The 27,988-nt window shown below is 44.0% G+C and overlaps 1 protein-coding gene across 6 annotated transcripts in view; it reads left to right on the forward strand.

Moving 5' to 3' along the window:
- ACOX1 (acyl-CoA oxidase 1) overlaps positions 1–27,988 on the forward strand; it is a 46,461-nt gene that overhangs the window by 1,943 nt on the left and 16,530 nt on the right. For 3 of the 6 annotated variants that reach the window (XM_075903628.1, XM_075903629.1, XM_075903626.1), the window contains exons 3-6: positions 18,927–19,087; positions 21,002–21,109; positions 23,166–23,285; positions 27,059–27,174. In XM_075903628.1, the coding sequence (XP_075759743.1) occupies positions 18,927–19,087; positions 21,002–21,109; positions 23,166–23,285; positions 27,059–27,174 (505 nt within the window). Of the gene's footprint in view, positions 1–15,636; positions 15,798–18,926; positions 19,088–21,001; positions 21,110–23,165; positions 23,286–27,058; positions 27,175–27,988 lie in introns of those variants that run through there. The other 3 variants (XM_075903632.1, XM_075903627.1, XM_075903633.1) reach the window with 3 other exon arrangements.

Consider the following 27,988-nt stretch of genomic DNA (forward strand, 5'->3'; position numbering starts at 1 on the left):
ATGCCCTAGATAAAATCTATTGGTTACAGTGTCTATTTCCTTAGATTCTTTTATTATCCAACTAAAAATGATAAAATCTTTAATGCCAATGATAGTAAAAATGTCCCTGAAACTGAAAACCTGGTTCTAAGTTAGCCTAAGGAATGAAATATTCTGACTTTTAATAAATGGCGTAAATTAGATCACTGTTCTTGGTGTCCTTCTGTGAAGCTCTATGAATAGAGCTATTGTCATAGCTGAAAAAGTTCAGAGTCAGTTTTCAGACAGAACAACACTTTTAGCCTTGAAATGTTTCTTTTTACCCAAATAAATTCTGACTTTCAGTTTAGCTGACCTTTTGCATTATCTAAGTTGGGGGAAAATCTTTGACAGTTGAATTAGACTAAGTTTAACTTGCCATGAACTTAGCCCTGAATATCATTAAGCACCTTTGACACAGGAAAAAACTTAGCTGAGAAATGTCTGATCTAGCTTTCAGTTAACTCCTTCAAATAAGGACTGCAAAGCTAGAATATCTAATAGCAGTGATTCTCAGACCTTTTGGCCCGTGGCCCACCCCACTCAATGCAGACTCTTTCATGAACCACCAGTCAATGTGACAAAATGGGTGAAGGAAGGGTGGAGGTGAGGTCTGGATGAGAGGTTGGTTGCAAGAGCAGTCTGAGGGTGGGAGGTGGAGTGCAGGAATCGGCTGAGGGTCAGAGGGAGGGTGCAGGAAGTGGGCAGGTCAAGGAAGGAGGGTGCAGAAGCAGGGTACAGGTGTAGGGTCTCGGAGGGAGTGGGAGGCATGAGGAGAATGAGGGGGAGGTGCTTACCTGGCTTTGCACTCCCCGCTGCATCCATTGGCCAGGATTCTGGCCAACGGGAGCTGTGGGTTAAGCCTCCAGGTTTCGTGAGCTGCTGTTCCACCAGCCATGGAAAGAGGGAGCAGCAGTGTGCAGAGCTGCTTTCTTCTTGCACAAGCCAGATAAAGCCTGCAAAATTCCTTTTCCTCTCCATCCTGCAGTGTGAAGCTGCCACTGGTATTCCAATCTCGTGAGGTGAAGGAAGGACTGTAGGACTAGTGCAGGTTCCCTGCTGCTTGAGGAGGACTGATAAGCCCCGAGTTCATGGCCCATCTTCAAGATGGTCAAGGACCACTAGTGGTCTGTGGATCTCTCTATGAGAACCACTGCCTAAGAGCAATGTACTGGGAGATATATTCAAAGTATGCATCTGATTGTACCTGCTTAGTACAACTCCTATTGAAATCCTGGAAAGGCTGGATTGGACAGATAAGTGAGGGCATCCTAATGCTGGGGGAAGCCCCAAGCCTCAAGGGCCGGATCCAAGCAAGCCGGAGGGGAGGGGGCTGTGTCTGGTCCCTGAGCCTCAGATTCCCCACCCCTGATTTAAATCATTGTTCTAGGGTGGGGCCAGGGAGGAGGAATTCACTTTGCAGGCTGCCCTGGAAAGAGGACAGCACAGCAGCAACTTGGGGCTTCGTGAGATGAACCTGTCCATGGGCACTGCAGTGGGCACAGGCAGGGAAAGTGTATGTGTCCGCCGGCTGGGGGACAGACAGATACACACACAAACTCTCTGAAATACATAGTAGACTGCAATTGAGTTTCCTGATACTCTTTGCATTTACATTGTTTAACGTAATATTCTAATAATGTACAGGAGAATTTTAGCATTGAGTTAATATACAGCAGAAGAAATGTAGGGTACAATTTAACTTGCTTTTCAAACGACAATATGGAAGCATATGCTGAAATTTGTGTTAAGTAGGGATATGAATGGTTAACCGGTTAACAGGTAATGCTTACTCGTTATGGTTAACCCACCAGCCATGGGCAGGGGGACGGCTCCAGCCTACAAAGACTTGTAGGAGCAGGAGGTGGTCCTGTCCCTTCAGAACAGTCCCAGTCTGTGCTGGCCCTGGCCCTGGCCCGGGCATGCTACAGGTAAGGACACTATGATTCAGCCAGAGCAGCCCCTAGCTGCCTCTGTTTAATTGGTTAAACTTAACAGTTAACTGATTAACTACTTAAACGTGATTTTACATAACGTTTTGGGCAAAAGATTTTTCCTTAATCAAAGATAATATGTAACTATACTTCAGGGTAAATGTTACAAAGTCCAGTAAGTGGGCCAGAGTTCAGTGTTTTTGAGTATCCTCCATTTTTCATGTACCTAAATTACAAAGACTAGTAGCATAAGACTCTTACATAGCAATTCAATAACACTTTGAGCAACTATTCATTTCTTGCTTCATTTTCCTTATCTGTATAATGGGAATAATACTCCACAGGGGCATTGTGAGGCTTGTTACAGACTGGATTGGCTATCCCTTTGAAACTTATCTACTCCCCCCTTCCAATTTTTTCCTCCCCCCCCCCTTCCCTTATTTATTCTTAGTTCTGGACTTTCCTGTTACATTCCAGCTAGGCTTTCACCTTGATATTTTTATACCCACTACCTCTTCTTGTCTACCCCCTCCTGCTCCTATATTGATTTTAGTTCTGGACATCCAGCACTCTGATCCTCTGAAGAAGTGTGCTGTGCCCACGAAAGCTCATGATACCATCTACATGTTTCGTTAGTCTTTTAAAGTGCTAACTATTGTTGTTTTTTAAGTTTATTCTGGAAATAGTTTATGGTCCTTTATCTAAGGTCTTATCCACGCAGGGAGTTAGTGAAATAGCTTCCCCAAGTAGACAAAAGATATTACAAAGTAGATTAAGGTGTGGACAACAGCTAAGTGCAAATTTTTATTAGGGTAACCAGTGAGACTTTAACTTAATTGAAATGTTTTTGTAACAAACCTTGGCTAAATATTTTAAAAAATTCATCTTCTAGATTGAAATTTTCTGTGCTTTATAGCTGTCCAAATCTGAGCAAATTTCTTTTGTCACTTTATGTAACCTACAGAAACTTTTAAATAAACAAAAAAGAACTTTGAACTTGGGAGCTTGGTATGTAACTATCCCTTGTTGAACTATCAGAGAATGGAAAATGTGTGTTTCCAGATCTGCGTAGTGTCTCTTGATCTGTGATACTCAGATCTAAGTGATTCCAGAGCCAAATTAGCTGGCAACATTACTCGAGTCATAAGTAACGTGAATTCATTGTTTAATTTACCATTTTATTTGTTTGTTTATAAACCTCTTGAGGTTCCTTCTAGTTCTAGTATTCTATGATTCTATATATAATAATTCTCATAGCAAAATGACTGAACGAATATTATTATGAAAAAACTTAAACAACAAATACAGCCAGTCCTCGACTTACAAACATGTCGACTTATGACCATTCGTAGTTACAACCAAACCTCCCATTAAGTAGATTACAGCTAGTCCCTGACTTACGAATGTGCGATCTGCGCTTACGAACAGCGCGGCTGCATTTAAATGAATGGGGTCCGACTTACGAACACATCGAGTTACGACCAAGTGTTTGGTACGTAACTCGTTCATATGTTGGGGACTGGCTGTAGTCTAGTAGTACCTTAAGACTAACAAAACATGTAGATTGTATCATGAGCTTTCATGGGCACAACCCACTTCTTCAGATGACGGGAGTATTAGAAGTCCAGATACAAGAATAAATAAGAGAAGGGGGGGAGGAGAAAAAGAAGGGGGAAAAAGAGACTTGAGTAAATGGTTCAAGCAGTTCTTTGTCAACTACAGTTGCTTAATAACATAGTAATTACTGTCTGGTTTATAACTTAGTTTGGTTAATTAAATCACACTGTTTTAACATCATGTGCTAGAAAGAACTGTAGGAGACACATTGAAGGGCCACTTGTGGCTCTCAAGCCTCAGACTGAGTGTCACTGCTCTAGATATTCTGGGACCAACATGGCTACAGCTACAATGCATACATTCAATAAGAAGAGTGAGACCAAGTTCAGGAGTCAAACTTGAATGCCCAGGATAAGTGGGATTTGAGCCAGCTGACTTGTGTTAGGGAACCCTGATTTTGAGTCTTTTACATTGCATTTTAGCAAAATGTTAAGACCTGTGTTTGAACTTAGGGCTGTAGGATCCAGTCTGCACTGTGTAGATCCACGTCAAAGTAACCACATCCCAGCATCCCTAGTCTCCTCCACCCCCAGAAATGTGATCACTTTATTCCTAGGATTGTGGTGCACTGTGGGAAAACTTTACTTCCTGCCCTTTACCAGGAAGCAGTTGGATTTCCAAAAGGTTTGATGGTTCACTTTACATTGCAAACCCAGGGGGGTTGCTGATAGTGTGTTTGCAGATCGATGATCAGAAGACAATGGGTATGGCAGTTTGCAATGGGCGGTGGCTTCCTGTTTCAATCTGGAATCCAGACTGTTGAGATGGAGAGGATTAAAGAAGTTGTTCCATTCTGTTGTGGGATATTTACAGCTAACTCACGGGACCCAAGGCAAGCAGCATGGCATCTACAATGCAGAGCAATAGGGCTTATACCAGTTGTGTGCAATAATTTTTGATGGTGGGTCACTCTAAGAATTTGGAAAGTGGTTGACTCTTCTATGGTATTAATGGAGGAGGTGCAGGGTCTCGGATAGAGGTTGGGTGCAGAAGGGAGCTTGGGAGTAAGGAATTGGGGTGCAGGAGGGAGAATGGGGTTTGGGAGGGAGTTTAGGTGAAAGAGGTAGTTGTGACCTAGGCAGGGGGACTGGAGTGCAGGGTTTTGGGATGTGACCTATGGTAGGAAGGGATTGTGATCTCAGGCAGATTGGGGTGCCAGATCTGGGTGGGGATATGGGTGCAAGAGGGGGGCAAAGGGTTTGGATATGTGGAATAGCGGGGCAGGAGTGGAGGGGTAGAGAGTTGGGGAAGGGAGAAGATGGGGTGCCAGAGGTAGGCTCTGGCCAGGAGACTTACCAGCCAACAGCCAAAGCCTGTAGGACTAAAGGCATGCAGAGCTTAAAATGTTTCTGCCTGCCCGCCCATGTGCTTAAGTGAGTAACTGAGCAGGAGGGGAGGAGAGTTGTGCTTCATGGCTGCCTGTTATTCAAACAGGCAGCTCCCATTAGCCAGTTGCTGGCATGAAACCAGTCAGTGGGATTGTGCTGGGGGAAGGACCAGCGTCTGAATCTTCCCTCCTCCCCTCCGATCTCATAAAGAGAAAGGGCATCCCGCAGCCGCATTTCGGAGTAGCCTGTGGGGCAAGCAGAGGAGCCTGCCTAATGCTCCCCACTGCCTCCGCGGGCTGCATCTGGTGGCTTGGTGGGCCAGATGTGGCCCACAGGCCATATTTTGTCCAGGCCTGGCTCATATCCTGGGTCCCAGTTTAACTCGAGCTTGGGCCCTCCAGCACTGCAGGGTCCTCAGAGCCTGGTTTTGAGCCCTGGATTAGGGCAGCATAACCCTGTTTCAAAAAGAGCAAACATCATTCTGGAATGTATCAGCAGGAGTGTAAATGAAACAAGTAATTCTTCCACTCTTCTCTGTGTTGATATGGCCTCAACTGGAGTCTTGTGTCCAGTTCTGGATACCACATTTCAGAAAAGATGTGGACAAATTGGAGAAAGTCCAGAGGAGAGCAACAAAAATGATTAAAGACCTAGAAAAAAATGACCTGTTAAGAAATATTGTAAAAATTGGGTTTGTTTAGTCTTGAAACAGACAGGTCTTAACAGTTTTCAAATACATAAAAAGTTGTTACAAGGAGAAAGTTGAAAAATTGTTCTCATTAACATCAGAATATGACAAAAAGCAATGGATTTAAATAGTAGCAAGAGAGGTTTGAGGTGGACACTAGGAAAAACTTCTAAAGTGTCAGGTTAATTAGGCACTGGAACAAATTGACTAGGAGGTTTTGGAATCTATCACTGGTGATTTTTAAATGCAGGTTAGACAAATACCTGTGAAGTTATGGTCCAGTTATACAAGGGACTAGATTAGATGACCTCTCAAGATCCCTTCCAGTGATTCTATGTAGACTTGCAACTAAATTTAGTGTTTGCACTAAATTTCTTTGGTTGCTCTGGAGTTTGGGTTTTGTTTTGTGTGGTAAACTATCCAGGAAGGTATACTATATCTATAGACATTTAAGCAATTGTATAAGTTAATTTATGTTTATTCAAAGTCTTAATTTGTACAATTTTATTATCTTAGAAAATGGTAAATGATCATAGAGCTGGAAGAGACCTCAGGAGGTCATCAAGTCCAGCCCCCTGCCCAAGGCAGGACCAATCCTAACTAAATCAACCCAGCCAGGGCTTTGTCAAGCCAAGACTTAAACACCTCTAGGGATGGAGATTCCACCACCTCCCTAGGTAACCCATTCCAGTGCTTCACCACCCTCCTAGTGAAATAGTTTTTCCTAATATGCAACCTAGACCTTCCCCACTGAAACTTGAGACTATTGCTCCTTGTTCTGCCATCTCTCACTACTGAGAACAGCCTTTCAGGAAGTTGAAGGCTGCTATCAAATCCTCCCCCTCCACTCTTCTCTTCTCCAGACTAAATAAGACCATATCCCTCAGCCTCTCCTCATAGGTCATGTGCTCCAGCCCCCTAATCGTTTTGGTTGCCCTCCACTGGACCTTCTCCAATGTGTCCACATCCTTTCTATAGTGGGGGGCCCAGAACTGGACACAGTACTCCAGATGTGGCCTCACCAGAGCCAGATAAAGGGGAATAATCACTTCTCTGGATCTGCTGGCAATGCTCCTCCTCAAGCACCCTAATATGCCTTTAGCCTTGTTGGCTACAAGGACACGCTGTTGACTCATATCCAGCTTCTCATTCGCTGTATCTTGATGCATCTTATTTTACTAGATGATTTTTGGCTTATTTGTATCAAGCTCTATTTAGATGGAAATTTAAATTCACTTAAATGTACAGTGTTTTACAGAACATTTAAGATTTTTATTATACACAAGTTTTCTTATACAGATAAGTTATCAAAGTATATTTTGCGTTTTTAAACTAACTGACAAATCAGTATTATCTGTAGCTGGTGAAATGAACTGAATGTTTCTAATCACTGTGGGTATGTCTACATTACAGCGTTATTTTGAAATAGCATATACACACAACATGCCAGGAGCCAGAAAAGGACACTTTCTGGTCCAGTGCAGAGATCATGGACCTCATTCAGGTTTGGGGGGAGTCCTCCAACATCCATGATCTCTGCACTAGATGGAGGAATGCGGCTGTCTATGGCAGGATAGCTGCCAGCATGGCCAGCAAAGGCCACATCCGCACCCAGGAGCAGGTGCGGATGAAAATAAGAGCTTCAGCAGGCATATGCCAGGGCCACAGGGGGCAGCTCCCAACCAGGTGCGCACACACCAAGCTACCCCTATTTCATCGCCCTGGACTACATCCTGGGGGGCAGGACCGTCTGTACCCCCCAGGTGGTCGTCAACCCTGGGACAGAGGGCCCTGACTAGGGCATTGAGGAGGAAGAGAGCCAGGAGCTTCAGCAGACCAGATGGAGCGTTCTGAGTAGCCAGGACCCCTGAGCCGCCCCAGCGGACCTGTCGCCGGTGTCATCCGAGGCCAGGGAGGCAACAACAGGTGAGTGCCATCATTGTCCCCTTATGCAGGGTGGAGACACAGAAACCAGGGACTGCGCACGTGGGCCTTGCTGTCCATAGATCACAGAGTAACCTGTGCATGTGCCATGCCACCCCTGGGCATGTGGTGCCAGCTGGCTGCCACACGGGCCTTACTCTGTTAGCCACATTCGTGTGTGAAGAGGCATGACATTCTCCTGACTCCGGGGTGGGACACAGCAGGATGCCCTCCCTCCACAAGGCCACTCTACACAGAGGCAGGAGACATCTTCCCCCCACCCACTCCACCCACACTATATACAGCCCAGGGGCATGGGTGTGGTCTCGGGGCAGCTCCCACTCCCAGGGATAGCAGGACGTTCCGAACATGGCCTCTGTGCAAGCACATTGGCTCTGATGGTGCAGGGAACGGTCATCCTCACCTTGCAGAGGGGAGTTGGGCTTCACTCAATGTGTCCCCAGGAATAACTGACCACTTCTTGTTTTTCCACAACCACACTATCTGTGCATGCAGAGCACACCACACCATCTGGGACATGATCCCGCACCTGAGGGCTCTGCAGGACCACCCATGCAGTGGAGGGGTACCAACAGCAGCACCTGGGGGCACTGCAAGCCCTGCACCACACCCTCCAGCACTGGGTGCAAGAAAACCTGCGGCGACGGTGGGAGCAGCTTGCCCAGGGCCATGTCATCTGCCAGCACCTGCAGACCCTGGTGCAGAGCGTGTTGCCTGCTGCCTCCCCAGCTACTGCTTCTCCTCTCACTCTTTCTCCCCTTCCCACTTCTCCCTCCTCACCCTCCATCTCCTCCCCATCCCCGTGGGGACACCGAGGGCCCCACACCTGCGGTGCTGGGAGACATTTGGCCTGGCGAGACCCCCAACCCTGAGTTTCCCCTCCCCCTTGTTCCCCTTGCTTCCCCCTTCTAAGTCCCTCCTCCCTGGTTTCCCCCTCCCACCCTCTCTCTTTCTTTCCCCAGTCTCACCAGAGTTTCATTCCCTCCCCTGCCCCCAGTGTTAAATAAAGAGAGTTTGTGTTCATGAAAATACATGTATTTTATTTGACAACAAGAAGGGGGGTTAGGGAGGGGTAAGTGGAAGGACATGAGGGAGGAATGAGGCACAAGCCCCAAGTGGGGCAGACCAGGAGACTCTTAGTGCTCCTCAGGGTGAAAGCTCTCCTGCAGGATCTCCTGGATGCTGACAGCCCCCCCAATGGACTTCTCGGATGGCAGCCTGCAGACAGTGCAGGCAGGCTTGCAGCAATGTGTCCATGAAAAGCACCAGAGTGCCCAGGGGCAGCTCTGGCTCCATGTTGCAGTGTGCTGTGGTGTACTGAGTGAGGGCAACCAGAGCACGCAGAGACAAAATGCTTTGCTGTCTCTCAGTGAGGTATGCAAGCAACAGGGAAACCTGAGAACCGGCTCTCCTGTGCGGGAGGGGGAGAGGGGAGGCCATCCCTTTAAGCACAGGCCTCAGCCTCAGGCAGCAGCCACACAAAGTAACTCCTGACCTGATACCTTGCCTGAACTGGTTCTGGACGGCCTTAAATACAATTCAGCATCCACTCAGTGTAGATGCACTATTTCAAAATATAGACAGTCCCCGGGTTACATCATTCCAACTTACGTCGGATCCCTAGTTACAAACGGGGGGGGGGGGGGCGCGCAGCTAATACGGGGTGCCTCCCCCACTGCGCAGACCAGGGAGACGCGGAGCGGCTTTTCTCGCCGTGGAGGATGCGGGTCTGCTGGGGGGAACAAGACACCAGCCAAAAGGGGGCACGGCAGAGCGGAAAAATTAATTTCCTAGGGAGCAGCAGGCAGTGAGACCCATTGTGTTACAGTCCCCACCTTGGGAGCAATAGCTCTTTCCCTCTTCAGCACTAGAGCTGCAAGTATCTTGTTAGCGTCACGTGAAATTAACAAGTCCCTTCCAGCCTGGCAGAGGTGAAGCTGAAAAATGACCCAGTGGTGTGGGTGGGCAAGAATGGGGAGGAGCAGGGAAGAGGGGATAAGCCCCAACCCCACACCCTGGCTGGAGCGGAGCAGGGTAAGCCCCGAGGGGATGGGTCTGGTTGCAAAGTGGGTGAGTGGACAATGAGGACCCACCTGTGGCTAAACTCCTGTTCCCAACACAGAATTTTTCTTTAAAATTAATCCTGTGGATAAATTCACACAAACACTTCACAGGAAGGGATTTCCATTTTCTGCTCAGCAGAATACAACAACAGCTTTGATTGTATCAATATTTCACTGTGCTCTCCAGTGACTATTGCTTATACTTAATACCCATTTCACTGAACCATCTGTAGCAAATTCTATTTGGAACAGTCATATGCATTGAATAAACTTTTTTTAGTTATAAAAAACAGAGATTCTGACTATTAAATGAATAACTGGGATCTTTCAGGTACCCCAAAAGGAAGATTTGGATATAGCATGAAACACTGAAACTTATGATCAATTTTTAATTAAAATATCAACCAAAAAAACCTTCATATCAAAACAGTATGTGTTTTTCTTAGAATAAGGAAGTTGTATGAGAATCAGGATCTTTTCCACCTAACTCCAGCTCTCCCCCCCCCCCCAAATATGTACCAGTTCTGACTTACATACAAATTCAACTTAAGAACAAACCTACAGTCCCTATCTTGTACATAACCCAGGAACTGCCTGTAGAATTTTGCTATTTTGAAATGCATTTTGTGTGTAGATGTGTTATTTTGAAATATCTTATTTTGAATTCACTATTTCAAAATTAGATATTTTGAAACAACGCTGTAGTGTAGACGTACCCATAGATTCCTTAATTTTTAATGAAGTAGTCATTGAACCAATGTAACTGAATAACCTAAACGAGGAAAATATTTTCTCTGCAGATGAGGATTTTGCTTTCAACAATGCAATTAATGCTTCAACAAACTCTGGTTCCAGTTACTTAGCCAGTGACTTCCACCAGTTAAGTGGTTTGACTTTATTTAAAACTCAGAAATAAATATGCACTACTTAATATTTTTCAAAATAAACTTATTTTAATAGATTTAGTAAGTATAGGCTTTAACAGAGATGATCAGAATTATTTTTAAAAATAAACTTGTATTTAATTTAAAAATTTAATTTTATTTAGTATTGTTTTAAAATCTTACTGAACAGTGAAATCTAAAAGTATTGAACACATTTTAATGCACTCTAGAATTTCCATTCAGATATACAAAATATCTTGCTTGAGTACTGAACTCAATGCCAAGATTTTCTCCTTTCTCCTCCCATTATTACGCTAACTATTTTACATACTGAAGCAAAATACAGGACTATGTAGCACTTTAAAGACTAACAAGATGGTTTATTAGATGATGAGCTTTCGTGGGCCAGACCCACTTCCTCAGATCAAGTAGTGGAAGAAAATAGTCACAACCATATATACCAAAGGATACAATTTAAAAAAATGAACACATAGGAAAAGGACAAATCAAATTTCAGAACAGAAGGGGGATGGGGGGGGGGAGGTGAATGTCTGTGGGCTAATGATATTAGAGGTGATAATTGGGGAAGCTATCTTTGTAATGGGTAAGATAACTAGATCCTTTGTTTAAACTCAGATGTAGAGTGTCGAAATTTAGCATGAATGACAGTTGAGAGGATTCCCTTTCAAGTGCAGATTTGAAAGGTCTTTGTAGTAGGATGCAGGTAGTTAAGTCGTTGAGACAGTGTCCTTTCTGGTTGAAATGGCAAGAAACTGTTTTTTCTTTGTGATCCTGTCTGATATCTGTTTTGTGGGCATTGATCCTTTGGCGAACTGTCTGAGACGTTTGTCCAATGTACATAGCAGACGGACACTTTCAGCACATGATAGCATAGATTATATTTCTGGATGCGCAGGAATATGTGTTCTTGATCTTATAACTCACTTGGTTAGGTCCAATAATGGTATCAGCAGAGTGAATATGTGGACAAAGCTGGCAACGGGGTTTGTTGCAAGGGAAGGTACCAGGGTTGGTATTAGTGTGGTATGTCCTGTGGTTGTTGGTAATTTTTACATACTATTTTACATACTATCATCTGTATCTGATGTACAATAAATAGTGCATGTCTAACAAATGATTTGTTGCCAACTCCACCACACAGAGGAGTAAACTTAAAAAAAACCCCAACAAATAGTCTGATAACATGTAGATGGTGTCATGAGCTTTCATGGTCACAGCCCACTTCTTCAGATGACCAGAGTGATGGATGACCAGAACTAAAATAAATAGGAGAAAAGGGGGGAAGGACAAGAAGAGGCAGTGGGTATAAAAATATCAAGGGGAAAGCCTAGCTGGAATGTAACAGGAAAAACAAATAGTCATAAGCACCTAAAGACTGGATAGTCAAAAGAGGCAGATAAGAACCATTAGTAGGCAGTTAGAAAGGACAAGTACTAACACCAGATACTATACAGACAGAACCATTGGCATCTTCGTTTTTGGTAGGTTGATAATGTCCCAGCCATCTGGTATCTTTATTTAAATCATTAGCATGAGTATCAAGCTTGTGAATGAATTGTAGTTCCAGTCCTTCCCTGTGTATTTGGCTTGTGGAATTGGTCTGTAACAAAAAGAGCCACTTGAAGATCTGTTAATGAATGCCCAGGCAGACTGAAGTGTTCCCCAACAGGTTTTTGTATGTTCCCTTTACAGATATCTGATTTGCGTCCATTAATTCTTTTCCGTAGGGACTCTCCAGTTTGCCCAATATATATTTCAGTGGGGCATTGCTGGCATTTGATAGCATAGATTAGATTCCTGCATGTGCAGTTAAATTAACCTCTGATTTGGTGGCTTATGTGATTGGCTCCAGCAGTGAATTCGCTTGTATAGCTATGTGGGCAGAGTTGGCATCAGGGCTGGGTTCCTGGATGTTTATGATGTAGCCATGTAGCATGTTTGCTGTAATGCTTGACAGAACAAATTAATACCAGAGAGCTTTGAGAAAGGAAGGTGTCTTGCAAACCCAAATCAGAGGCCATTTAATCTTGAAAACATTGAGAAAATTGGGAGTGGGTGAATGGAGACAAGGAGAACAGTTAGGAGACTCTTTTCCAGAGTGGAAAACAAAATGGGGATTTTGGGGAATTTTTTTTAATAGCAGAAGCTAAAAATCTGTTGCCAAGTTCTGTAGTGGTAATGAGGGCCAGGCGCTGAATTTCACAGGCAACTCTGGCTGTGGAATCTCAGAAATCACAGGGTATTGCTTATAGCATATTTTGTTCCCAGATGTGGAGGTTAATAAGCTGTGGTAAAACACCAAGATCTTGAATTTTATTGCGTGTGTGTGTTGTCACTGGTTGCTTTGAAATCTGAAAAGATCTACATTGCCAGAGTGAGATCTTGCTTCCTCCCCCTACCCTGGTCTGGGGCTCTAGCAAAGAGGAAAATCTTGTTTTCATTTGCAGCCTAAGATGTTTGAGCAAGAAGCCCTAGTTTATATCAATGTTCTCACTTTTTTGGCTAGAACTTAAGATGTTTTGTATATTCAGCAAATTTTTTCTTAGTGAATAGAGGTGGTATTCACTCGTAGCAAGAAAATAAGCAGCTACTCAGGGCATGTTCTAGCATTTCTGGAATCCAAAAGTGAATGGATAATACCTAGCTCTGTGCCAGCCTGTAAAGAGGGAAAAGGACATCCAGTCATCTTGAGCATAAAGCAAGGGAGAACACACAGGTAAACTGTTCAGTAACAGTCAACTGCAAAGCTATTAGGGAAACTATAAATATAGTTTGCAGTAGCACTGCATGCACCCAAACAGCATAAAAGACTAACATGCTTTGCAACAACGTAAGTTCACTTTGAAATAGAACTTCAGAATTCACAATATATGCAGAGTCAGTGCACTGCAGTGAATTGTACTGTGTTTGTGCAGGTGTTTTCGAAGCAGATTAACTCAAACCTTGGATTAAACCTCTTGTATAGACAAGCCCTAAGTGGGTGAGAGGCAGTATCAGATGAGCAAAGTAAACAAAAATATCAAAAAGAAATCTGTCAAGGTCCAAGGAGTTTTTCCTATTCCAGATGCGTCTTAAGTGCTTGTGTGCTTGCTGGGAGAATGGCTTAATTTTATCTGTGTGCATCTTTCTTCTGGTCACTGGTTGGGACAGATCAGAGCACTCTGTGTTTCTACTTATCCTGGGCATTCTAGTTTTGGAGGAGCAACTGATCAGATACTGGTATGATCAGAAAATGAAAAGAGCACTTAATAAATGTAAGTTCTATAGAATGTTTAAGGTAAAGTTAGCCACCTTACAATCCATATAACTTGTGGACTAAAACCTTGTCAGCATGTTGTTTGTACTGTCTAAATTAATTCTACATGTTAGTGTGTAATGTATTTCTCTCTCTTTCTCTCACATACCAGTTATCTCTCAATTACTATTCTGTCCAGTTTAGTGAAATAAGTTTACTAAAATGTCAGGAATTGTCTTCACAGTGTCTAATTTTAGCATTCTCTTGAACTCTTCATAATGGAGTTGTATGATTGAAACTGAAGAGCAGCTATAATAAGAGAGGCAAGCAGGACAAAGATAACACAATTAAAGCATGTGTAGTGAATGAAGAGTGGACCGTTCGTTAAGAAGCTTCTTCTTTCCTTATCCCTGAAGGCTCCTACTTGATACTGGCCTTTTCAGAATGACTGAACTTCTTTAAGCAAACCCTAGGCTGGAACAGGACACCTATCAGCACTGTTCCAGTTACAAGCTCTATTGGGCTTTGAGTCAGGAAGGCTGACTCTGAATTCCAGCTGAGCTTACTAAAACTAATAGGATGCCTGCATTGTTAAGGGTCATCAATTTCAGGCTTCCACTGAGTCCAAGAAGTAGAGCAAGATTTGTGAGATTGATATTAAGGATGTTATGAGGTGGGTAATTGACTAATCATGTAGTTGATACAAATTGTATCGGCTACATGATTAGTTGATAAGGGAAGGTGCTCTGTCCCAGCTCGCACTGATCCATGAGCTACCCCACTGCGGCTCTACAGTTTAAATGTAGTAGGAGCCAGGTGCCAGTCCCATCCTCTGCGAACAGAGGCAGTTCTGGCAGCAGCCCATTTGTGGTGGCCTAGGTTGGCTGCAGGCAGAGGCTGATCCGGCAGCATCCCCTGTCCACAGCCAACTTGGGCCACCACGAACAGAGGCTGCTTTGCGACAGCCTCCCTTACTCCCCCCACGCTGATGACTCTGGGGGAGGCGGCACCACGTAGACGGTGCTGGGGGAAACTAGCTTTTAAGCTGGCTTCCCCCAGCACAGGCTCCCCTGTTCCCCCCCCCCCCCCCCTTGCTGCCTCAGTATCAGACGCAGCAAGGTGGGAGGTGAATAGTTGAGTAGTCAACTCTACTACCCAATTAGCTTAGGTTTATCGGGTAGTCAAATACTCAACTACTTGCCTTACATCCCTAATTGATATAATAGGAGCCAAAATTGCAGGAAGAAGGAACTTTTCAGAAGATACTGGTTTATTTTCCAGTAGCGTTAGTCTCTCTATCAGAGTCAGCAGCATGGGAGGGGGCAGGTGGGAGCTGATATTCATGGGGAGCCAGCTTTTAAGCCTTCTCTCCTCTCTTGCTAGCTCCACAGAGCCACCTGTCCACCCCCCTTCTTTCTCCCACCCCCTGCACTGCTGCCTCTGGTAGAGGCAGGAGCACAGGGACAGGTGAGGCTGCCACGGAGCAGCTTCTGTCTGTAACAGGCCCAGGCTTGCTATGGACAGAGGCTGCTCTGTGGGATGCTGGCGCAGCTCTTGTCCATGGGGAACTTGGACCCTCCCACGGATTCGGGCTGGTGCACAGGGTGGCAAGGGACTCCCCCAGAGTGGGGCCACGACCCAGGAGCACACTGGCTGCTGGTCCTCGCTCCTGGGAACTATTGAATAATTGTGTAATTGCTAAAATTTGATGAAGTTACACAATTATTCAATTAATTACTATCTATCATCATTAGTCTAAGGTTTACTACTGAGACTTGAAGTTCTTGAACACCAAAAACATAAATGAGTCTATTGTATACAGCTGTTGGAATCGGAGGAAAGTCCATTCAGGATCATACTTAAAGTGAGTCTGAGACCCTGATCCCTCTTTTTCTCTCCTGCAGAATGTGCCTGGGCTCTTTTGTTGAACCTTTAGGTCTTCACTTCAGTATGTTTACAAACGCCTTACAGAACCAATGCACTGTTACTCAGCAAGACAAATGGCTACCTCTGACCTATGGACTCCAGATAATTGGAACCTACGCCCAGACTGAGATGGGGCACGGTTAGTTCCTATTAGAGGCCAGTGGGTAACTTCTGTGCTGTGACTCCAGCTAATAAATTACACATACACAAACACACAGGAAAGTCTAGATGACCATTAAGACTACATTAGAGTTCTGCTGGTTGACAACATAGTGTCTCACTCGTAAATAGTTATTATTATGATTTTTTTTTCAAATGCACCTCCTGCTTGCTTGCTGATTTCATTGTTGTTAAAACAAAGATTTCAAGATGAGACTTTTGCCCATAGAAGCCTAAATATTCTATTAATTATGGCACCAAGGACTGACAAGAGTCATCAGTAGTTTTGTTTGTGCCTGAATTTAGGATACATAGTTGCAAAGTTAGACAAATATGAGTTAGCTGAATAACTCAGCCATATGTCTTTAGGTACATGTAGTTTGGTGAAGTTGTGCATCACATATTTGTGAAAGACTTGTTATTGGTATGCTCTGTTCCAAACACTGTTTGTTCCTAGTGCATTTTATTTTCATGGAAAGTTCCTGTTTTCTAGAAAAAAGGCCTGTTCCTACTTTCTGCATTTTTCAAAACACAAGAACTGATCATGGATCCAGGGAATCCTGTTGTGGGTTCATAAGTAGCACAGTACCCAGGACTGCAAAATATATGTCTCAGCAAGAAAAGTTTCAGTAGATGAGAAAATGAAATGGCTCTACACTTACTGAATTCAAACCAACAGTGTTGGACAATTTCCCAGGCCATATGGCAAAATCCATGGCATGGATCTCAGTTAATTTGGTGGTTATTACTTATGCCAGCTGAAAATGCAAAGAAGAGTCACTTGATGGAATTCCTTGCATCACTCCCTTAAATCTACAGGCTCCAACTCTAAACCAAACTAGCTAAAGACCAGAAGATGATATCCTGTGAATAAATAATTATTTGCAGATTTTGTTTCATTTGCCCCACAAGTTTAAATCAAACCTGTCCTACAAAAGTGACTTGTTTTGCATGTTGTGTGTCACTGACCAATTCCACTTTTTTCCTTGTATATATGGATCAGTTTGCTTGTAATGTTCCCAGTGTTCTGTGATTAACTAGTATATTGATTGAGCAGACCTAGCACAGCTAGTGAAGGTAATGGTATATTTTAGAAACTCACACTTTCCATGTCAAAAACTGATTTTTAACATATCTACTGGAATTCCTGATATGGATGTAGAGTATATAATATATTTCACAGGCTACATTGATTGTATCTGATTTCTAATCAATAGATTCTTTTAGCTTGATATTTATAGTGGCTCTGGTTGTTAGTGATAGCTAATGGGATAGAAGTTTTTATGTAGCCCAGAATGGTAGTGATTAATAGCTTCAGTAACAACCGTGAAATAAGTTGATTTTTAGTCCATTTCCTAATAAAGGGATTCATTTAAAACCACATTTGGGAGTAATTGTTGGTCTGGAATGGCCCATGGAATCCTTCTCTCCCTTCCAAAGAGGTCCTCTTTAGCACATGGTTGAGACTAAACTCCACTAATGAAGTGGAGTTTGGGGAACAATTGTCACCAACTGTTATGTAGTTGAATAAGGATTTCAGTCTTCATGACCATCAGCTGGGCACCTTTCACAATCACCAAACTCCTTCAAAAGCCTGATGTTTCTAACATTAAAGTGACCATTAAGTCTAGCCCATCTGGTTTACTATATAAGGCATGGGGCTTTACAAAATATTGCTGTTTAACAATTTCTGCTGAATCTTTATAACAAGCCCAGAACTGCCACAGTGGAAAGAATTGCTGTTACCAGGAAGTTCCGTCTGTAAAAAAGAATACTCTAGTTCATTCTGTCTCTTACTCCAGCCCTTTAAATTGACTACCCAGATAAGCATATGCTTATCAGATAGTCGAGTGACTACTCGACTAGTTGCTTCTCCCCCCTATTGCTGCCTCTATCAGAGGATCACATCTTATATGAGCAAGCCACAAGCTAGTCATGAGATGTTTTGTTTAGTACAGCTGATTGCAGCTCCTCTTGGCCAAAGATCGCCATTCCCAGCTAATGGAAGCTGCAGGATGCAGTGCAGACTGGGACATTGCTTCCTGCAACTTCCGTTGGCTGGGAAGGCAATCCTCAGCCAATGGGAGTTGCAATCATCCATACCTACGGAGGCATAGGTAAAGAAAGCATCTTGTGGCTAGCTAGCAACTTTCCCTTACAAACCGCAGCCCAGAGTCTGAAAACCACTGGTGAAACGGTCATACTGGGTCAGACTAAAGTCCATCTAGCCCAGTATCCTGTCTGCTGACAGTGGCCTATACCAGATGCCCCAGAGGAAGGGATCACAACAAGTAATCCATAATGGTTCACATGATGAAGAATGTTTGCTTAGTTTGGTGGGGGTGGAGGCTCTGCTATGGTAATGCCTTGACTGATAAATGTTTTTCTCACACAGCTGCAGTTGCGGTCACTAGCTTGACTGATTGCTTATGCAGAGCACTGTCCTTTTCTGTTTGAAGGCTTCTAAAGAACAGACAAAAATTTAGCATAACAGGCTGTGTTGGAGGATAGAAGAGCTCATAGTTGGAACTGAAGTCCATATATGCTACATGTGTCTAATTTGCATGTCCAAAGCAAATTGTCAGCTATGACAAGTTTAAGAAATGCTTAGACAGAAGCATTGCTTTTTCTGCTGCAGACAGTGGGACTTTGAGTAGTAAGGGGTTTGAGCACTTCCTGGAATCCCATTCAAATGACAAAGATGTGTAGACTTGACTCAGTTCCAGAATGATCCAATATAACTTTTATCTCACCATCTCCATCTTGAACTAAAACACAATCTGATCCATGCCAGCCTCCTATCCATTTTAAAATCAAATGTGTACTTGCATTCAGAACCTTTAGCTCCATTTTAAAGAGGACAGCGCATGTTGTCCTGCTCGGCAAAGATCAGAATGCACTGCAGTATGATTGAGTATTCAAGATCTCTTCGTAATATAGATCAGAGAAAAGGACAGTGCTATAATTCTGTGAAATATGCATGCTAAATTCTCATTAATACAATTCTTTTTTCCTCCTTCCCCTCCCCCCATCTTCACCTTATACCTCACGCTTGCTTCTTTCCCATAATATTCCCTTCACATTCCTACCCCTCGGCATTTCAACACAGCTCTATTCATCGTGGACGGCCTGAGCCTCTGGACCTCCACCTGGGCATGTTCTTGCCCACCCTACTCACCCAGGCAACCTTGGAACAACAAGACCGCTTCTTCATGCCTGCCTGGAATCTGGAGATCATTGGCACTTATGCACAGACCGAGATGGGCCATGGTACAGTACATTTGCTCAAGAATATTCACAAAGGTGGTTTTCTGTACTGAGGATGTTGATCTGCATGGGGAAAATGGCAAGCACTTTCCAGGTCTGCAGGTGCAGTTCTGGCTATGGGGAAAAATGTACCTGCTCAGGAATTTTTTAAATAGGTCACATGTACCATGCATGGTGCCATTCTGTTTGATCTCTAGGTGTATTTGATATTTCATGTTACTCAAATGAAAGGAGATTGTGAAAAATGAAAATACTCTCATTTACATGGGTTTGCTGAGATGAACATATTGCAGCTTCCAGACACGTGACTATCCAGAATAATTTCTGTCTCTCCCTGATCAATTTAGTTGCTGTACTTGGCATTCATCTTGAAGGCAGGAATGCAGACAATTATAGGCTGCTTTCTTGGGCAGGTGGGAGAGCAGGCTTAAAAGCCGCCTCTCCTCCTTCCCCACTGCAGCCTCTGAGAAATGTTCAGGAGTTACACATTTACCGATGCCTTTTAACATTCCTAGTTTGGAGAGCACCTGGGAAAGCCCAGTTTCTGCATCGACATTTCTCTTAAGTTCCCTTTTTTTAATCCTATTGCGGCATGCTCTTTTCAGCATCAAAAATTGAATGTTTTTTCTCCTTTGTCTACCTGGTTCTCATGCAGAGTTAATTGCCCGTTTTCACAATTGTCTTTTTGCTGCTTACAGGCTTGGGGAGAGGTGGCAGATATTCAGCTAATGTTGTTTGCCCCTCTCCCTTTGCAATTTGTTTAAAAAAAACCCACGTCCCTGGCAGTGACCCAGTTTCCTATCCCTAGGCTGATGTTTTACAAGACTGGTGAGGACCACATGTATGTGTCGCACAACTTCACAACACATTATACATGGGAGACACTTGTTTGTGAAACTTATGGGCAGGAAAATGTTTTGAATAGTGAGCTTGGATCTACCCTTCTATCATGAGACATCAAGAGATGGTGAAGCCAGACTTGCTAGTAAAAACACGCTCATTTGAAATGAGAAGCTTTATGGTTTGAAGCTCATTAAGGTTGAGGTGGCCTGGCAATTCAGTAAGGGTGTATTATGTTAGCAATGGAGACACCAGAGTTAGAACTCCATACTTTGGAAATTGGTGCATGGACACATCAGGGTAGAATCAGCCCTCTTATGGAAATGCCCATGTAGTGTCACTGATTCTGTAATGGTCTGCCATTCTGGATCATTAGGTCAAACCCACAGCTGGTCATCTATATATAGAGTTAAATTGACTGGCCACCAGTGCAGGGAATGCCATTTGGTAGATAGAGTAGCCTGCATTTTGTATGAAATGTGAAGCGAACATTTGGGACATATAGGGCATGGAAGCAGTTAATGGAACTGTTAAGCTTATTGTAGCTAGCTGAAGAGTTTTCAGTATGTAGGTGCTCTTGTGTTCTCACATGGATTTATCTTCTGTGGGAGAAATCGTTCTATCAGAGGAGTGGGACACAAACACATTGGTGAGGGAATAATGATGGTAGTACTTCTTAAAGCATGTTTGGTTAAGTCAAGGTAACTTTGTTCTAATGAGATTCCACTGTCCATTAAAGCAGACATGACATGGTGTATCATTTTTTGATCATCTGCTTCATGATGTAAAACAAGCAAAGTATCAAAGAGGAGGTGCTTGAAAACTAAAGGCCCTAATTTTGGGAACAATCTGAAATACTGGCACTTGTAACATTATTTCAAATGATATATTTCTGACTTGGTGTTTAGGCAGTTAGTCCATACTTCTAAAACTCCATGCTGTAAACATACATGGTAGTGTGACCTCTGTGCCTTTTGTATTATATCATTTGCTGCATCACTCCTGGAGTTCAGCACTTCATTGTTCAGTACTGTTTCTGTGTTATCAGTGATTGTCAAATGTGCTAACTGCCCATAGGGACTCATCTTCGAGGTTTGGAAACCACTGCCACATATGACCCTGCTACCCAAGAATTCATCCTCAACAGCCCCACTGTGACTTCCATTAAGTGGTGGCCAGGTGGACGTAAGTGAAGCTCTGTGCATTTGAACTTGGAAGATAAGAGTCACTCTCCCATCTTAGGAGGTGATGATTCATATCAATGTTAGGACTGTTGTGTTTGGAAGGTAGTGATTGGAACTGGTCCAGAAGGAAACTGTATAGAGCCAAATCATCCTTAAGCCAAGTAGGAGACTAATCAAAGTTCAGCTCTAATTTTGGATCATCAAATTTCTTTGGTAGAGTCTGTTTTTTCCCAGATGGGTCCTCCTTTTTTACTTCTTAAATCTCTGTCTGGCTGGGTTGTTTCAATGGCTAAAAATGTCCAGGATTTTACCCTGCAAAGAGGATCGGGGAGGAAGTGGGGGCATATGCCTATCAAATTGCACGTTCAGAGCCACGCTTCCGGACTGTTAGTGGCTGCTCTGCGCATGCACCCTAGAGCCTGGCGGGAAAAGTGTGTGGCTGCAGTGGCAGCGACTCTGGTGAGACCCAGGGCAGGACTGATATGGGGGGGGTTGGCTCTTCTCATGGAGTCACCGTGTTACCCTCTGCCCCACTAGGTTATGTCCCCAGCTCTGCGGGAGGGGTGGAGCATTGGGTTAGAACGGGGGCCTGGGGTGCCTGGTTCAGGGAGGGGTGGGTGCACTGGATTAAAATGGGGTGCTGGAGGAGTAGCTGGTTATGGGAAAGGGCAAAGGCATTGGATTAGAGCAGAGAACTGAGTGTTAAACTTCTGACTTCTTTCCTTTCCTGTAGGTGGGCAGTGAGTCTGTTTAGATTTGGGGGTTCCAGTCTTAGCCGTGTGAGGACTGTGGGAGCTGTTGCTCGGTGGGGCGGGCATGGGAAAGAAAGGGATTCTGGGAAGCAGGATTCCTGGGTTCCTTTTGTAGCCATGCCACTTCTCTCCTCGGTGCCTTTAACTCCATGCCCCAGAATGAGCCTCAGCCAGTAGCCTCCCTGGATCCGCACTCTCTCCTCCTGGCCCCTCAGCAGCCTGGACTGCTGCCTGGTTGGCGGTGCCGCTGGAGCCCACGCTGCCACATGTCTCGGGGCAATGCGGCGGGGAAGCGGGAGCCCAGCCTGCAGCATCCCCTCGCACCATAAGAGCCAGTGGGAGCAGTGGCAGCCCTGGCAGCAGCAAGGTGGTGGCCAGAGCCCCGAGCTTGGCGGGCATGGGGACGAGTTTGCCAGCTCCCAAGCCTGGCCTCCTATGCAAGTGGAGCAGCCTCAACAGCACTGGCAGGCACCAGGAGTCCTCTTTTTTGAAAATTCAAATATGGTAACACTATCTTTGGGCACTTTTTTGAGTTGTTACACAACATGGCAGTGTCTACACTGGCACCCTTTTCCGTAAAAGGGATGCTAATGAGACACTTCGGAATTGCAAATGCCGCGGGGGATTTAAATATCCCCCGCGGCATTTGCATGAACATGGCTGCCGCTTTTTTCCCGCTTGGGGTTTTGCCGGAGAAAAGCGCCAGTCTAGACGGGATCTTGAGAAAAATAAACCCTTTTCCGCAAGATCCCTTATTCCTACTTGAAGGAATAAGGGATCTTCCGGAAAAGGGTTTATTTTCCGCAAGATCCCGTCTAGACTGGCTCTTTTCTCCGGCAAAACCCCGAGCCGGAAAAAAGCGGCAGCCATGTTCATGCAAATGCTGCAGGGGATATTTAAATCCCCCGCGGATTTGCAATTCCGAAGTGTCTCATTAGCATCCCTTTTACGGAAAAGGGTGCCAGTGTAGACACAGCCCATGAGTTTAGTATGACTTTAATCTGAAATTTTATCCTCTGTGTATTTGAAGTCTGTCATTTATTTCTGACTTAGGCAGAACCTCTTTTGATTTCAGTAGGAGTCTTGCCAAGGAATTGTGTAGTACTGAGTGTGATTCTTGAGAGAGTCACAAAACTGTTTCACACACCAGTCTCTTTAATGAGAGTTCAGTTTGTGTGCCAGTTGTAGGATTAGGCCCATAATTAGCACTGAAGAACTCATACATAGAGCTGGTTAAATCTCAGATGGTGTTTTATCAGAAAGAGCATTTTCATGTATTAAAATATTTGTTCTCTGTTTTTGCAGTTGGAAAGACCTCAAACTATGCCATAGTTCTGGCTCAGCTCTACACGCAGGGTCAATGCAAAGGGTTGCATGCCTTCATTGTACCCATACGACAGATGGGCACCCATGAGCCCTTGCCAGGTAAGAGTTTAAATTGAGGTTTAGTGCTGTTGGGAAAAAAAGGGAGATAAGTTGTCATGCCATATTGCAAAAATTGTTAAGAACATAAGAATGGCCGTACTGGGTCAGACCAAAGGTCCATCTAGCCCAGTATCCTGTCTGCTGACAGTGGCCAATGCCAGGTGTCCCAGAGGGAGTGAATCAAACAGGTAATGATCAAGCGATCTTTCTCCTGCCATCCATCTCCACCCTCTGACAAACAGAGGCTAGGAACACCATTCCTTACCTATACAGGCAGTCACCGGGTTACGTACAAGATAGGAACTGTAGGTTTGTCCTTAAGTTGAAGCTGCATGTAAGTCGGAACTGGCGTCCAGATTCAGCCGCTGCTGAAACTGACCAGCAGCTGACTACAGGAAGCCCGAGGCAGAGTTGCTCTGCCCCGGGCTTCCTGGAATCAGCCTCTGATCAGTTTCAACAGGCTGAATCTGGAGGCCAGTTCCGACTTACATACAGATTCAACTTAAGAACCCTAGGTCCCCAAGTCAGCTGCTGCTGAAACTGATCAGCGGCTGATTCCAGGAAGCAGGGGGCAGAGCAACTCTGCCTCGGGCTTCCTGTAGTCAGTGCTAGTCAGTTTCAGCAGTGGGACGCCTGGGGCAGAGCAGTTCTTATGTTCTTACGTTCTACTTTACATTTATCCACATTAAATTTCATTTGCCATTTTGTTTCCCAAGCACTTAGTTTGGTGGGTTCTTCATAGTCTGCTTTGGTCTTAACGACCTTGAGCAGTTTAGTATTGTCTGCAAACTTTGCCACCTCACTGTTTACCCCTTTCTCTAGATCATTTATGAATCAGTTGAATAGGATTGGTCCTAGGACTGACCCTTGGGGAACACCACTAGTTACCCCTCTCCATTCTGAAAATGTACCATTTATTTCTACCCTGTTTCCTGTCTTTTAACCAGTTCTCAGCCCATGAAAGGATCTTCCCTCTATCCCATGACAACTTAATTTACGTAAGAGCCTTTGGTGACGGACCTTGTCAAAGGCTTTCTGGAAATTTAAGTACACTATATCTACTGGATCCCCCTTGTCCACATGTTTGTTGACCCCTTCAAAGAACTCTAAGGGTATGTCTACACTACCACCCTAGTTCGAACTAGGGTGGTAATGTAGGCAACCGGAGTTGCAAATGAAGCCCGGGATTTGAATTTCCCGGGCTTCATTTGCATAAAGCCGACGCCGCCATTTTTAAATGTCCGCGAGTGCTTCGGACTAGGCTTCCTAGTGAAACGAGGAGTAACGGTAGTTCGGACTAGGAAGCCTAGTCCGAACTACCTAGTCCGTGCGCGTGTAGCCGCGCGGCACGGAGTCCGCACTAGCGGACATTTAAAAATGGCGGCGCCCGGCTTTATGCAAATGAAGCCCGGGAAATTCAAATCCTGGGCTTCATTTGCAACTCCAGTTGCCTACATTACCACCCTAGTTTGAACTAGGGTGGTAGTGTAGACATACCCTAATAAATTAGTAAGACATGATTTCCCTTTACAGAAACCATGTTGACTTTTGCCCAACAAATTATGTTCTTCTATGTGTCTGACAATTTTATTCTTTATTATTGTTTCAGCTAATTTGTCCGGTACTGATGTTACTAGTCTGTAATTGCCGGGATCGCCTCTAGAGCCCTTTTTAAATATTGGCGTTACATTAGCTATCTTCTAGTCATTGGGTATAGAAACTGATTTAAAGGATAGGTTACAAACCATAGTTAATAGTTCTGCAATTTCACATTTGAGTTCTTTCAGAACTCTTGGGTGAAAGCCATCTGGTCCCGGTGACTTGTTACTATTAAGTTTATCAATTAATTCCCAAACCTCCTCTAATCACACTTCAGTCTGTGACAAGTCCTCAGATCTGTCACCTACAAAGGACGGGTCAGGTTTGGGAATCTCCCTAACATCCTCAGCCGTAAAGACTGAAGCAAAGAATTCATTCAGTTTTTCCTCAATGAATTTATCATCTTTAAGCGCTCCTTTTGTATCTCGATTGTCCACGGTCCCCACTTGTTGTTTAGCAGGCTTCCTGCTTCTGATGTACTTAAATACATTTTATTATCTTTCGAGTTTTTGGCTAGCTGTTCTTCAGACTCCTTTTTGGCTTTTCTTATTACATTTTTACACTTAACTTGGCAGTGTTTATGCTCCTTTCTCTTTACCTCACTAGGATTTGACTTCCACTTTTTAAAAGATGTCTTTTAATCTCTCACTGCTTCTTTTACATGGTTGTTAAGCCATGGTGGCTCTTTTTTAGTTCTACTATGTTTTTTAATTTGGGGTATACTTTTAAGTTGGACCTCTATTATGGTGTCTTTGAAAAGTGTCCATGCAGCTTGCAGGGATTTTACTTTAGTCACTGTACCTTTTAACTTCTGTTTATCTAACTACCTCATTTTTGCATAGTTCCCCTTTTTGAAATTAAATGCCACAATGTTGGGCTGCTGAGGTGTTCTTACCATGTTAACATACATGGTTTATCTACTGAACTTAGAAAGTACTGCAGTGAAGAAGTAGAACGTTTCAGTACAAGTGTGTGGATAGGTCTGGTGTGGTTCTAGGAGCCTGAAGGCTCTCTCTTTCAGACTTAAATTGACATCACCAGTTTAGTGGCAACCCAAAGTGGAGGTGAGGTTTAAGCAAGGGTATGAACTAGGGATGTAAAATCTTGTTTAACATTAAGTTTAACCGCTTAACTGATTAAATGGGAGCAGGCCGAGTCATGCACAGCTGCCGGCTCCCACACCATATGGGGCCTGAAGCAGTAGGGCTGCTCCTAGGAGCTGCTATCACTTTTGGGGCTGCGTCTGCACAGGGCAACCAGCTCTCAGCCCATGTGGACTGGAAGCTGACAGCCCCACAGAGGGGCCCGATGGGACTGGAGCATCCCTCCACCCATAGGGGCTGCTGGTGGGGCTTTCTCCCTTGGTGCTGGTTAACTGTTACCCAGTAAGCATCACCCGTTAATATCCCTAGTATGAATTTGTTGCTGTACTCCAAAGCTGGGAGTGTTGTGAAGGCAGGATGCACCTCTCCCCAAGAACCTTGCATTGTTCTCTAGCCCGAAGTGGCACTGACAGATTTTGGAGAGCGTTCCCCCAATTCCTGTATTATAGGATTGGATTTAGAATATGAAGTGAAATGGTGCATTTCATATTCTTTATGGAAATGTTCCCCAACAGGTTTCTGTGTGTTGCCTTTTGGATACTTTAACTTGCCCAGACACTCATTAATGGATCTCAAAGTCACCGTATTGTTTCAGGCCAATTTCGCAAGCCAACTCCACAGGGAAGCCCTAGAACTTAACTTCATATACAAGTTTGATTCCTATAACAGAGGTATGAATAAAGACATTGGCTGGATGGTCCGCTACATTCCACATCCTGATGACATAAAAAACCAAACAGTGGGTACTTAGGAACAATTAGTATCTTCTCTATTAGCTTTATGTAACATGGACACACTAAATGACTATTTCTTTCCCCTTTTTTCTTTTCCCTTCTCTTTCCCTCCCATCCCCTATTTCTTTAGAAACTGGACCTTTAATAACTCGATTCATCTGAGTAAGTGGATTGTGCCCATGAAAGCTCATGATACCATCTACATGTTTTGTTAGTCTCTAAGGTGTTACTCGTTTTTTAAGTTTTTCCAGTTACAGACTAACTCCGCTACGATGCTTATTGATGCTTATTCATCTATTGTTAATTCTGATTCTCTCCCACTGTTTGTTCTATGCAGGTATTACTGTGGGTGACATTGGACCAAAATTTGGTTATGATGAAATGGATAATGGCTACTTAAAAATGGACAACTTTCGCATTCCCCGTGAGAACATGCTGATGAAATATGCCAAGGTAAAGGATTGAGTTCTGGAGCCAGTCACTTTCAAAATATTTAACTCTTCTCTCTCTGGGTTAAATCCAGCCCCATTTCTTACTGATGGGTTTTCTTTGGGATCCTCTGATCAGGAGGATCTCCCTTTTTTTTCCCGCACTGAAAATCCTATACCTCACAACTTTGCTATCTAAAAGCAAGCTTGCATCCTTTAGGAGCCTGTCAAATTCAACCCTTAATTTGCCAGAGGGATTGCTATTGAGCTATGTGTGAAAGAAATTATAACATTGTATTTTCTAGGACCTCCAAAGGCTTTCTAGCCATATACTATAAAGCCAGGAGCAAGAAGGGTTTGTTTCTTAATCTTCAGAATTTCCTCCTGCTCTGACTAAATGGGTCTTCTTATTGACATGTAATTGATGGTTGGTTCCTGTGCAACCCTTTTCATTTTAAATAACCCCCTCCCTTCATTTCATATCCCATGGCTCCAGAGAGCAAGTTCAATATCTTTCATTTCTGCAGTTGCGCTTAATCCCAAAGCACTCTGAACTATACGCAGTCACTTTGCACAGCAGGAGTAGATGTGGTAGCTGTTTAACAAATATAATACCACCATATGATAAGCGTGGTCAGAAAGCTTGAGGTCGAATGCTGCATTCATTAGAAACGATAGCAGGAATTTAGAGACAGAATGTAATTACCCAAATTGGAATATGACCAGCCATAGATGTTTACAACTCTATCCTTGGGAGAAGTGCCGTAGCTGCAGTGAGGTATAATCTTAAATGGCCATTTTAGGACTCATCCACAAGGCAACACTTGTAGCAGGCACCC

This window comes from Pelodiscus sinensis, chromosome 20, assembly GCF_049634645.1.
Source record: "Pelodiscus sinensis isolate JC-2024 chromosome 20, ASM4963464v1, whole genome shotgun sequence".
In the NCBI taxonomy this organism is placed as follows: Eukaryota; Metazoa; Chordata; order Testudines; family Trionychidae; genus Pelodiscus; species Pelodiscus sinensis.